Raw genomic sequence first — 12,070 nt, forward strand, 5'->3', positions numbered from 1 at the left:
GTTATGCCCTTTTCAGAGTTGAGGGAACTGAAGCACCGAGCGCTTAAGGGGTGTGATCAGTACCAGACAAGGAATGAGGTTTCCTACTGAATCCATGGCTCTGACTTCTGGTTTGTGGTTTCTTCTACACTCCTGCACCAACATAATAATAATCACCATACTTAAAGAATTTTTATTAGGGAAAATAAGCCTTTACCACAAATAGCTTTTCTCTTACAATTAAAATAACTATTGACGCTACCCTAAAAAAACAATTGTCCTAAGCTAAAGGTCTATTTTCCAATTATATGTTCTTTAAAGAATGGATATGGATTACAAGTTTTAGGAAGGGTTAAAGATTCTGAGATCAACATCTCCACAAAGCTATTTACTTCTAGTACCAGAGCGCCCCAGAGAAAGGGGAAGGTAGGAAAATCCCTAATAATAATGGAGAACTTAAAATTTTCATCTCCCAAACTTCTAGATCTAAGATATTAAAATGTGCTTTAAGTACATGGGGGCGGGAATGGTGGGTATAGTAGAGTTCTGCCTTAAATACTTGATAAGGTTAGTTACCAAAATTTAAATTTTAAAATAGTGACGAATAACCCACATGTAGCTGCCTAGCTTTCCTGTACAGCCTGCAATCTAGCTTTAACACGAAAGATTAAAAAGCTATCTTCCAGTTATCCAGAATTTAACATTTCAATAGTAAAAACAAAACAATAAAAAAAGCAGGGCGAGTTTTCTCAGTGATATTTTTCTAGACAACAGAAGTACTCTAAGTTGTAATTCCCAGAACTGGATATTTCCATTTGTCCCTCCAAAACCACTTTCTACTCTCTACCTGCCTCTATCTTGTGCCATCGTACTCCATGCCTGAGAGGCTGACCTTCATGGACTGCCTGGAAAGGTTTTCCTTTCCTCTGGCTGCTGATGGGGTTTGGCAATCAAAGGCGCTAGCAGAGGATGGGAGGGCTGGAGGAGAGTGAAGCCAAGGTATTTGTTTCATTGGCTTTTTTCTTGTTGGATTAGTGTGTTATTGGTGTCACTCCATCAAAGGCCACAGAAAACCCCTACAGGGCGTTCTGAAAATCTTTCCCTCCGCTTTCCCCTTAGGCTCAGAGTCTTCCTAGTTCCTAGCTGGGAACTGCTGAGATGTTAACAGCTCCCCTGGGTACTGCTCACTCCTTTATAAATTGATCCTTTAGCAAACCCCATTTACAGTGGCATTTGTTTCCTGCTGGGATCCTGACTGATACAAAAACTGCATTTACTATTTTCATGGTCATTTTAATATTGGACGAAAACAAAAGAAGAGTTCTTAAACACCTTCTCTTTCCTTTTCTTGACCCTATTCAAAAAAAGCTTGTTCACTATTGCTTTAAAATCATCCCATCAGAGCAGAAATATGCCAAGCCATCTTAAAAAGAATGGCTTCCTTTTGGCAAGACTAGACTGCATCCTAATTGAATATATTTAACATATTTTGATAAAAGGATTGCATCAATTAGAAAGTCCATTGGTTAGCCTTGGAAATCATGGAAAAAAGGAGAGGCTAAGAGGCACGTGTTGGCAGGGTCATCCTAGGCCTAATGGTTAGGGGAGAGAGCCTTTGCTAGACTTCATTCAAGCTTTCCCATCCCCTTGTCCCATCCCATGGCCATCTATGTTTGCAGATAAATAATAAGCTATTTAACCCTCTGTTTTGAGCCCATGGCCACCAGCAACTTTCTAATTATGATTTATTTCTGCCTACATTCTACAAGTGACAAAATTTGCTGTCCTACTAGCTAGAATTCTACGTATTACTAAAATTCTGGTTTATGATCATTTTCATGAGCTTGGTTAATTTTAGTCCATGTGGATGATTAAATTTGTACTTGAAATATTGAAAAGATAAGATTTCTGTGGTGGATTCAACTCTTTGACCTCATCTTAGAACAAATCAGTTTTTTCTACTCCAAACTTTTGCATAGACCTATTGAAACCATATTATAGAATAATCTTAATATCTTTGAAGTTACTTACAGAATAACATCTCTGAAACGCATATGTCCATTCATAATGAGATAGGCACCAAATAAAAAACAACCAGCATAGGAAAAATACATAAATGCTCATGAAATACTAAAAGTAGTTCCATAGATGCGTGCCTTCCACACAGAATTCCTGAAAAGCATATCAGTATATTCATAACCATCTCCTCAGCCTCTCTTAACACTGTGTTGTGGAAAGAGCACAGCTTCTAAGTCTAGTCAACCTGGGTTTAAATTCTGCCTCCAGTTATATTAGTTTGAGTAAGTAACTTAACCTCCCTCTGCATCAGTTTTCTGATTTGTACGCTGGGGACAGCCAGTATGATGCAGGACTGTTTTGAGAACTAAATAAACAATATGAATATCTAGCATAGTACCAGCTCTTAGAGGTTGCTCAAATGATAGTCGCTGTTATTACACAGTATTTATCTGATGACTCAAATATTCAACTCCTGTGATGTAAACTTGATTGTCGTGCCAAAAATATCGAGGCTGTCAAAGTTAGGACTAAAGTTCGAATTGTCTGAATCTGATTTCTTTAATATTATCTTATGTTCTTTTATTAGTTATAGTCTCTTATGTCAAAATTCTTGTTTGATTCAGAAAAGTCCGGTCACTGAGGTTTACACAGACACACATCAGAAGTTTTTCCCCGAACTAGATCCCACCAGTCCCAATACAATTTGCTCAGCATCATTTCTAATTAGATCTCATGCTATACTTTGTTCGCATAGCTACTTTATTATATTTTATTTTAAATCCTCCAATAATTTATTTACTCTCAGATTAGAAGGACGACATTTGCCATGAAGGAAAATTCAAAGTACTTCTGATTTGGATAGTTTAACTTATATGCCACTAGCACGGTGTTATAATACTTATTAGGACTAAACAATTTACATTGCTGTCGAACCTTTATAATCAAATAAAAAACTAGCTACAGATTTCTATTCTTCCTAATTCTCTTAAAGTTCAAAATAAACCATAAGGTCATAGGTAATGGCACATATACATTTATATGTCAAACATCCAACTGACAGAAAAATGAAGCCGCATGAAGTATATATATAACTAAGGAGATGGAATACATTGAGATTTCAACTGTCTCTTTCCAAATTTGTAAGTATTCAAACTATTGTTCTAGACTACAAACTTTTAATCTAAGTTGTGTTCAATTTTGTTAGTGTTAAAATACATTCATTTATAAACACAGGCCATGGTTGGAAACAAGTGGCAAATAGCGCCGCTAGGAGTTTCTTGAATTACTCAAGTGAAAACCAGTGAAACAGGCTATGTGTCTGTTTGCAGAGTAAGTTGGATCTGATCCTCACCCAGAGAACAAAGGAATACTTTAACCAAATAACAAGTCTCATGTTCAGGTTCAGTCTACACATTCCAAAGAAAACAAAGGTTTGAGCAATTCCCTAACAGAATGTTTCTCCTGAATCCCCCAGATGGGTCGTTTGTGTTGCCCACACTGGTGGGCAAACACTTGTGCAGTCCTCTGCACCTCTCAGCTTTTACAAGAGATGCAAAAATCCAAGCTTGTGGCCCAGTCACATCAAAAAGCTACTTATTTTCAGTGAGATAATTATAAATGTCATCCTTACAGTCCTATCATTGTTTGGAGCATCAGAGTTTTTATCTTTTGGGGACAATAATTCAGCCTCAGGGAAGCACTAGGTTCTTAGTGACAACATACGCTTCTTACCTGTAAGCTCCATACACTTTTTCAACATACATTGATTCAAATCTTCTTTCCTGGGTCAAGGACACAACGGTCCAAATATTTTCCATTGCCTCTGTTGCCACGTGTAATGTGGAACAGATCTTGATTAGAAGTGGGGCTTTCACTTCTGAAATAATGAATAACATAAACCTTAGGGCTCTGTCAAAAGAATCCTGAAGGTTATGTGGATGGGTTTTAAATTCCTTCAGCTTTGAAAGCAAAGGTACAATGTGTTCTTCAAGACCAGCTCTACAACAAAACTAGCAATCTTAAAAGCACCTCTGGTTGTGCCAAGAATGGTGGGCGAGTCTTCGTATGCCTAGGGAGGACTGACCAGCTTAGGGCAAGAACATTGAAATTCTCAATTTATTCCATCCCCTTAGTTATATATACTTCATGCAGCTACATTTTTCTGTCCATTTGATGTTTGACATATAAATATATACTTGCCATTACCTATGACCTTACGCTATTTTGAACTTTAAGAGAATTAAGGAATAATAGAAAGCTGGAGCTAATGAGGCCCCAGAAGCCTGATTCTATTCCCAGCCCTGCCACCAGGCAGTTCCTTGACAGGCTTTAGTCACACTTGTTTGTGTTCTTGCTTTCTTCACAGGGTAGATCCTAAAAGAGAGAATCACGCTAAGCGATTTCTAAGGGCCCATTGGAGGTGCTAACCATTTCCTCCATAAGCATATTCCTACCTAGAGAAACTGTTCACCCTCAACTGGAAAGAAGATCTCAATTGTAAACAACATGACCCTACCTTAAAAATCCCCAGTTAAACCAGGGGCAGACGCCTGAGTCATCTAGGCCAATCAGATTTGGTTTCCTGGACTTGGAGACAACTGCTTGAACTGCGAGGTCCTAGAGATTCATTCAGAGGCAAAGGTCACCATTGGGGAGCCACACTGGGGATGTGTAGGAAGCTGGTCTCAATATACAGCAGTGGAGGAACAGAACAAATGGGGAGAGACATTCAGCGACAACAGAGCTTGTGACTCTAGGAGGGAGCTGCTGGCAACTTCCAGTTAACACAAACCATCTGTATGCCCCGCACCTCCTTGTGTCCTTACCCCAAACCCCTTTTTATTCAAACCAGCCAACGGAGTTTTCTCATTCTTATAGCCAAACCACTCCTGACTAATGTTAATTGTCTATGACTCACCTATTTGATCTAAATCATAGTTCTGCAGTTGAGTAATCTAAACCATTGACATAAGGAACATAAGATTTTATCTTAGGTTTTTATTTCATCAGCTTTGAGACTTTTACCTCAGTTCTCAGCTTCTGCAAACAGATGAAAGCAAGACATTTGATACTTTAGTTTGAATAACCTTATATCTTTACTATCTATGAAAAATCTAAAAGTAATAAAAACCAGAATAGAGAAATACTTGTTAAGCTTTTACCATGTAACAGGTATTAACTCATTTAACTGACATGATCTCAGCCTCACAATAACCCTGTGAGGGAAATATTATTCTTATTTTCACAGACAAGCGAACTGAGGCACGGAGAAGTTACATGATCTGCCTGAAGCTGTAGCGTGGAAAGTAGGTGAGCAAGGATTCTATATCAGGCTATCTGATGCCAAGTCCATGTTCTCAACCCACTATGCTATTCTGCTTCCCCTGCTTTGTAATTTACACAAGGAGGAATTAGTTGTTAATGTCTTTACACTCAGGTCTTGATTTTCTAGTCATGGATTAACTGTTTTGAGAGTTAACCCTTGTTCAGCAGGCCTTCAATCTCAGTAGTTAGGCGGGGCTTGAGTCAAGAGTGTTACCATGCAGCCTACTTTCACCTGCTTGCTTCCAGGCCAAGGAATCAACACCCTCATTACCAAGCCTATTTCAGAAAATGGAAATGTATCCCAAATCCTGAGGTAATTCAAACATTATTAATCTGCACCCAGGTCAATGAGAGCTTTTCTTTTTGAAAAACAGTGATGGGGGGGTGGTTTCCAGGACCTTCTTTTTAACCCTTATTCTGTGTTAATCAAGAGTTGACTGAGTAAACAAAACTGAATATGATCAAATTGCTCATAATTAACTGTATGTAGGAAAGAAAAAGCCAAGGACAGGACCATGGGGCTCAGGAAACTGTAAACCGGCACAAGCAGCTGATGGCAAGGCAGACGTACTCTTTACTCACTCTGGCCAACAGATGTGGGGGGCACGCAGCAGCTCCCCCTGTGGCCACTTTTATACGACTACTAGACAAAAGTGTCATAGAGCCAGAAGACAATGTTTACATTATGCGGGTTACATAAGATGTTTACATAGACAGATTACATAGGTGTTTACATACATGGTTGGAGCATGCACTGCCTATCGCAGACATGGTGAGTCACATTTGCCCAGAAGCAGCAGGTCTGATTGTCCATAGTACCTCCATCTCCCTTCATCAACATTACTTAAAATTTTGAATCTCTCATATTTTTAAAAAAACTTTAGGGGGCCAGCCCAGTGGCACAGCAGTTAAGTTCACACGTTCCGTTTTGGTGGCCTGGGTTTCGCCAGCTTGGATCCTGGGTGTGGACATGGCTCTGCTTGGCAAGCCATGCTGTGGTAGGTGTCCCACATATAGTGTGGAGGAAGATGGGCACGGATGTTAGCTCAGGGCCAGTCTTCTTCAGTGAAAAAAAAAAAAAAGAGGAGGATTGACAGCAGATGTTAGCTCAGGGCTAATCTTCCTCAAAAAAACCTTTTTTAAATAAATAAACTTTATTAGGTTACAGTAGCTATTAAAAATAACTTCAGAGGGGGCGGAGCAAAATGGCAGGGGGAGCTGACCCAGGATTCTCTCCCCTCCAAAATGCAACAAAAGATTGGAAGAACTGAATTTCAGAGAATAAACATAATGCCAGCTCGTTAGAGACCTACAATACCAAGAAGGCGGAGATCATAACCTTGCTTACACCCTTGGAGGCACTGGAATGGTAGGAGAGAACATCGCTCCCTCCCCTAGAGTCTGCGATCGCTGCGGCTCGGGTCGGGAAGGAGCGGGGGAGGGGCCGCGCGACCGGGGGATCATCCAGGACTCCTGCCGCTGATTCAGTGGAGACCCACTGATGGGGGGAAAGCTTCCATCCGCGGGGACCCTATAAATCAAGGGCCTTGGGAGACCAGAGAACAGAACTGATCTGAACCCAGACCGGCGCGTGTAACAGCCCCTCCCCCCCAGCAAAGCCATTGGGCGCAGCCATCTTGCCCCAAGGCAGAGAGCTAACACGCCACTCTCGACCCCCATCTAGTGGCGACAGGCTGTAACTGCAACTGAATTCTACCACCATGAGAAAAAACTGCTCCTCTACCATCCAGCAATTTATAAAAGCCCCAGACCAGAAGGAAAACAATAAAAACACAGAATTAAGTCCTGAGGACTTGGAATTAGGTAAACTAAGTGGTAATGAATTCAGAGCAGCTATAATAAAAAAACTCAATGAGGTAGAGAGAAAAATAGAGAAACAAGCAGAGTTCTGGAGTTACTTCACAAAAGAGATTGAAATCATAAAGAAGAATCAAACAGAATTACTTGAGATGAAAAACACAATGGACCAGATAAAACAGAATACAGATTCCCTGAATGCCCGTGTAGACAACATAGAGGAGAAAATTAGCATAATCGAGGACAGACAGGCTGAATGGCGCCAGACAGAGGAAGAAAGAGAACTAAGAATTTAAAAAAATGAGGAAAATCTCCAAGAGATAATGGATTCAATGAGGAGTAAGAACATAAGGATCATAGGAATTCCCGAGAATATGGAAAAGGAAAATGGAGCAGAAAGTGTGCTTAACGAAATTATTGAAGAGAACTTCCCAAATCTAGGGATCGACGGAGAAATGTGCGTAGAGGAGGGTTTTAGATCTCCTAGATTTGTCAATGTAAAAAGACCTACTGCAAGGCACATGGTAGTAAAGTTGGCAAATAGGAATGATAAGGAGAGAATACTCAGGGAAGTAAGAAAAAAAAGAAAATAACCTATAAAGGAGCCCCTATCAGACTGTCAGCAAATTTCTCTACAGAAACCCTACAAGCTAGGAGAGAATGGAATGATAGATTCAAAGCTTTAAAGGATAAAAACCTTCAGCCAAGAATACTCTATCCAGCAAGAATTTCCTTCAGATATGAGGGAGAAATTAAATCTTTTGCAGACAAACAAAAGTTAAGGGAATTTGTAACTAAAAGCCCTCCATTACAAGAAATCCTCAAGAAGGCTCTCATACTTGAAAAAAGAAAAAAGGGAGAAAGGGGACACAATCCAGACTAGGGAGACCAATGGATAGAACCAGAACAGGATAGCAAATATTCAATTATAGCATTAGGGTAAAGGTAAGGAAACTACCAAAACAAGGACGATCTTAGCACTCTAACTAAAAATTAATAAGATGAGTTGGAATAAAAAATGAAAATAATTATTTAGGAGGGGAAGAGCAAAGGGTCTAAATCAGTATTGGTCAAGTAGGTAAGAGACCACCAGAGAATAGACTATATTATACACGAGATTCTAAATCCAAACTTCAAGGTAGACACTAAAATAAAGTACAGAACAGAGTCACAAATCATAAATAAGGAAAAATCTAAGAAACCCAGCATAAGAAATTGCAGTAGTCAATGGGTAGGCTAAAGCACACAGGAAAAGAAACGTAGGAAAACAAGATAATGAGCGACAGATTAACAGCATTAAGTCCACATGCATCAATAATCACTCTCAATGTGAATGGATTGAACTCTCCAATAAAAAGACACAGAGTGGCAAAATGGATTAAAGAACAAGATCCAACAATTTGTTGCCTCCAGGAAACACACCTCAGCCCCAAGGACAAACACAGACTCAGGGTGAAGGGGTGGAGACAATACTTCAAGCAAATAGCAAGGAAAAAAAGGCAGGTGTTGCAATTCTCATATCAGACCAAGTGGATTTCAAAATAAGACAGGTCAAGAGAGACACAGAGGGACAATATATAATGATCAAAGGGACACTTCATCAAGAAGAAATAACGCTTATAAATATCTATGCACCCAACACAGGAGCGCGAAGATTCATAAAGCAACTATTAACAGACCTAAAGGAAGATGTTAAAAACAACACAGTAATAGTAGGGGACCTCAACACCCCACTCACATCAATGGACAGATCATCCAGACAGAAAATCAACAAGGAAAGAGTGGAGCTAAACGAAAAACTAAAACAATTGGACTTAATAGACATATATAGATCACTCCACCCTGAAAGAGCTGAATACACATTCTTCTCAAGTGCACATGGAACATTCTCTAGGATAGACCATATGTTGGGAAACAAGGCAAGCCTCTACAAATTTAAAAAAATTGAAATAATAACAAGCATCTTCTCAGATCATAGTGCTATAAGGCTAGAAATTAATTACAAGAAAAAAGCTGAGAAAGGCACAAAGATGTGGAGACTAAACAACACACTACTGAACAAGCAATGGATCATTGAAGAAATTAAAGAAGAAATAAAAAAAATACCTGGAAACAAATGAAAATGATAGCATGCCATACCAACTCATATGGGATACAGTAAAAGCTGTATTAAGAGGAAAATTCATCGCAATACAGGCACATCTTAACAAACAAGAAAAATCCCAAATAAACAACCTTAAAGCACACCTAACTGAACTAGAGAAAAAAGAACAAATGAAGCCCAAGTCAGCAGAAGGAGAGAAATACTAAAAATCAGAGCAGAAATAAATACTATTGAAACAAAAATGCAGTAGAAAGGATCAATGAGACAAAGAGCTGGTTTGTTGAGAAGACAAATAAAATTGACAAACCACTAGCCAGACTTACAAAGAAAAAAAGGGAGAAAGCTCAAATAAACAAAATCAGAAATGAGTGAGGAGAAATAACAACAGACTCTGCAGAAATACAACAGATTATAAGAGAATACTACAAAAAACTATATGCCAACAGAATGGATAACCTAGAGGAAATGGATAAATTCTTGGACTCCTACAATCTCCCAAAGCTCACTCAAGAAGAGGCAGGCAATTTGAACAGACCAATCACAAGGAAAGAGATTGAAACAGCAATCAAAAACATCCCAAAGAATAAAACCCCAGGACCAGATGGCTTTCCTGGGGAATTCTACCAAACTTTCAGAGAGGGTTTAATACCTATCCTTTTCAAGCTATTCCAAAAAATTAGGCAAGATGGAACACTTCCTAACACCTTCTATGAGGCCAACATCACGCTGATCCCAAAACCTGACAAGGACACCACAAAAAAAGAGAACTACAGGCCAATATCACTGATGAACGTAGATGCAAAAATTCTAAACAAAATTTTGGCAACCAGAATTCAGCAATTCATCAAAAGAATCATACATCAGGATCAGGTAGGATTCATACCAGGGACACAGGGGTGGTTCAACATCCGCAAATCAATCAACGTGATACACCACATCAACAAACTGAGGAATAAAAACCACACGATCATCTCAATAGATGCAGAGAAGGCATTTGACAAGATCCAACAGCCATTTATGATAAAAACTCTGAACAAAATGGGCATAGAAGGAAACTACCTCAACATAATAAAGGCCTTATACGACAAACCCATAGCCAACATCATACTCAATGGGCAAAAACTGAGCCCCATCCCCCTGAAAACAGGAAGGAGACAAGGATGCCCTCTATCACCACTCTTATTTAACATAGTACTGGAGGTCCTGGCCAGAGCAATCAGGCAAGAAAAAGGAATAAAAGGAATCCAAATAGGGAGGGAAGAAGTGAAACTCTCGCTGTTTGCAGACGACATGATCTTATATATAGAAAACCCCAAAGAATCCATTGGAAAACTGTTAGAAGTAATCAACAACTACAGCAAAGTGGCAGGGTATAAAATCAATTTGCATAAATCAGTAGCATTTCTATACTCCAGTAATGAACCAACAGAAAAAGAACTCAAGAATACAATACCATTCACAATCGCAACAAAAAGAATAAAATACCTTGGGGTAAATTTAACTAAGGAAGCGAAGGACCTATATAATGAAAATTACAAGGCCTTTCTGAGAGAATTGGATGACGACATAAGGAGATGGAAAGACATTCCATGTACATGGATTGGAAGAATAAACATAGTTAAAATGTCCATACTACCTAAAGCAATCTACAGATTCAACGCCATCCCAATCAGAATCCCAATGACATTCTTTACAGAATTAGAACAAAGAATCCTAAAATTCATATGGGGGCAACAAAAGACCCTGAATTTCTAAAGCAATCCTGAGAAAAAAGAACAAAATGGGAGGCATCACAATCCCTGACTTCAAAACATACTACAAAGCTACAGTAATCAAAACAGCATGGTACTGGTACAAAAACAGGTGCACAGATCAATGGAACAGAATTGAGAGCCCAGAAATAAAACCACACATCTATGGACAGCTTATCTTTGACAAAGGATCTGAGGGCATACAATGGAGAAAAGAAAGTCTCTTCAACAAATGGTGCTGGTAAAACTGGAAAGCCACATGTAAAACAATGAAAATTGACCATTATTTTTCACCATTCACCAAAATAAACTCAAAATGGATTAAAGACCTAAAGGTGAGACCTGAAACCATAAGGCTTCTGGAAGAAAACATAGGCAGTACACTCTTTGACATCAGTATTAAAAGGATCTTTTCGGACACCATGCCTTCTCAGAGAAGGAAAACAATAGAAAGAATAAACAAATGGGACTTCATCAGATTAAAGAGCTTCTTCAAGGCAAATGAAAACAGGATTGAAACAAAAAAACAACCCACTAACTGGGAAAAAATATTTGCAAGTCATATATCTGACAAAGGCTTAATATCCATAATATATAAAGAACTCTCGCAACTCAACCACAAAACATCAAACAACCTAATCAAAAAATGGGCTGGAGACATTTCTCCAAAGAAGATATACTGATGGCCAATAGGCACATGAAAAGATGCTCATCATCGCTGATCATCAGGGAAATGCAAATCAAAACTACACTAAGATATCACCTTACACCCGTTAGAATGACAAAAATATCTAAAACTAATAGCAACAAATGCTGGAGAGGTTGTGGAGAAAAAGGAACCCTCATACACTGCTGGTGGGAATGCAAACTGGTGCAGCCACTATGGAAAACAGTATGGAGATTCCTCAATAAATTAAAAATAGAACTACCATACGATCCAGCCATTCCACTACTGGGTATTTATCCAAAGAGCTTGAAGTCAGCAATCCCAAAAGTCCTATGCACCCCAATGTTTATTGCAGCACTGTTTACAATAGCCAAGACGTGGAAGCAACCTAAGCGTCCAGCAACAGAT

At 39.0% G+C, this 12,070-nt stretch overlaps 1 protein-coding gene across 1 annotated transcript in view; it reads right to left on the reverse strand.

The window, feature by feature from the left end:
* The window catches only part of ABCB4 (ATP binding cassette subfamily B member 4), an 86,412-nt gene that overhangs the window by 7,236 nt on the left and 67,106 nt on the right, over positions 1-12,070 (reverse strand). The window contains 2 exon segments of the mRNA XM_070618126.1: positions 2,011-2,151; positions 3,730-3,848. Of these exon segments, the coding sequence (XP_070474227.1) occupies positions 2,011-2,151; positions 3,730-3,848 (260 nt within the window).

This window comes from Equus przewalskii, chromosome 4 (assembly GCF_037783145.1).
Source record: "Equus przewalskii isolate Varuska chromosome 4, EquPr2, whole genome shotgun sequence".
Lineage (NCBI taxonomy): Eukaryota > Metazoa > Chordata > Mammalia > Perissodactyla > Equidae > Equus > Equus przewalskii.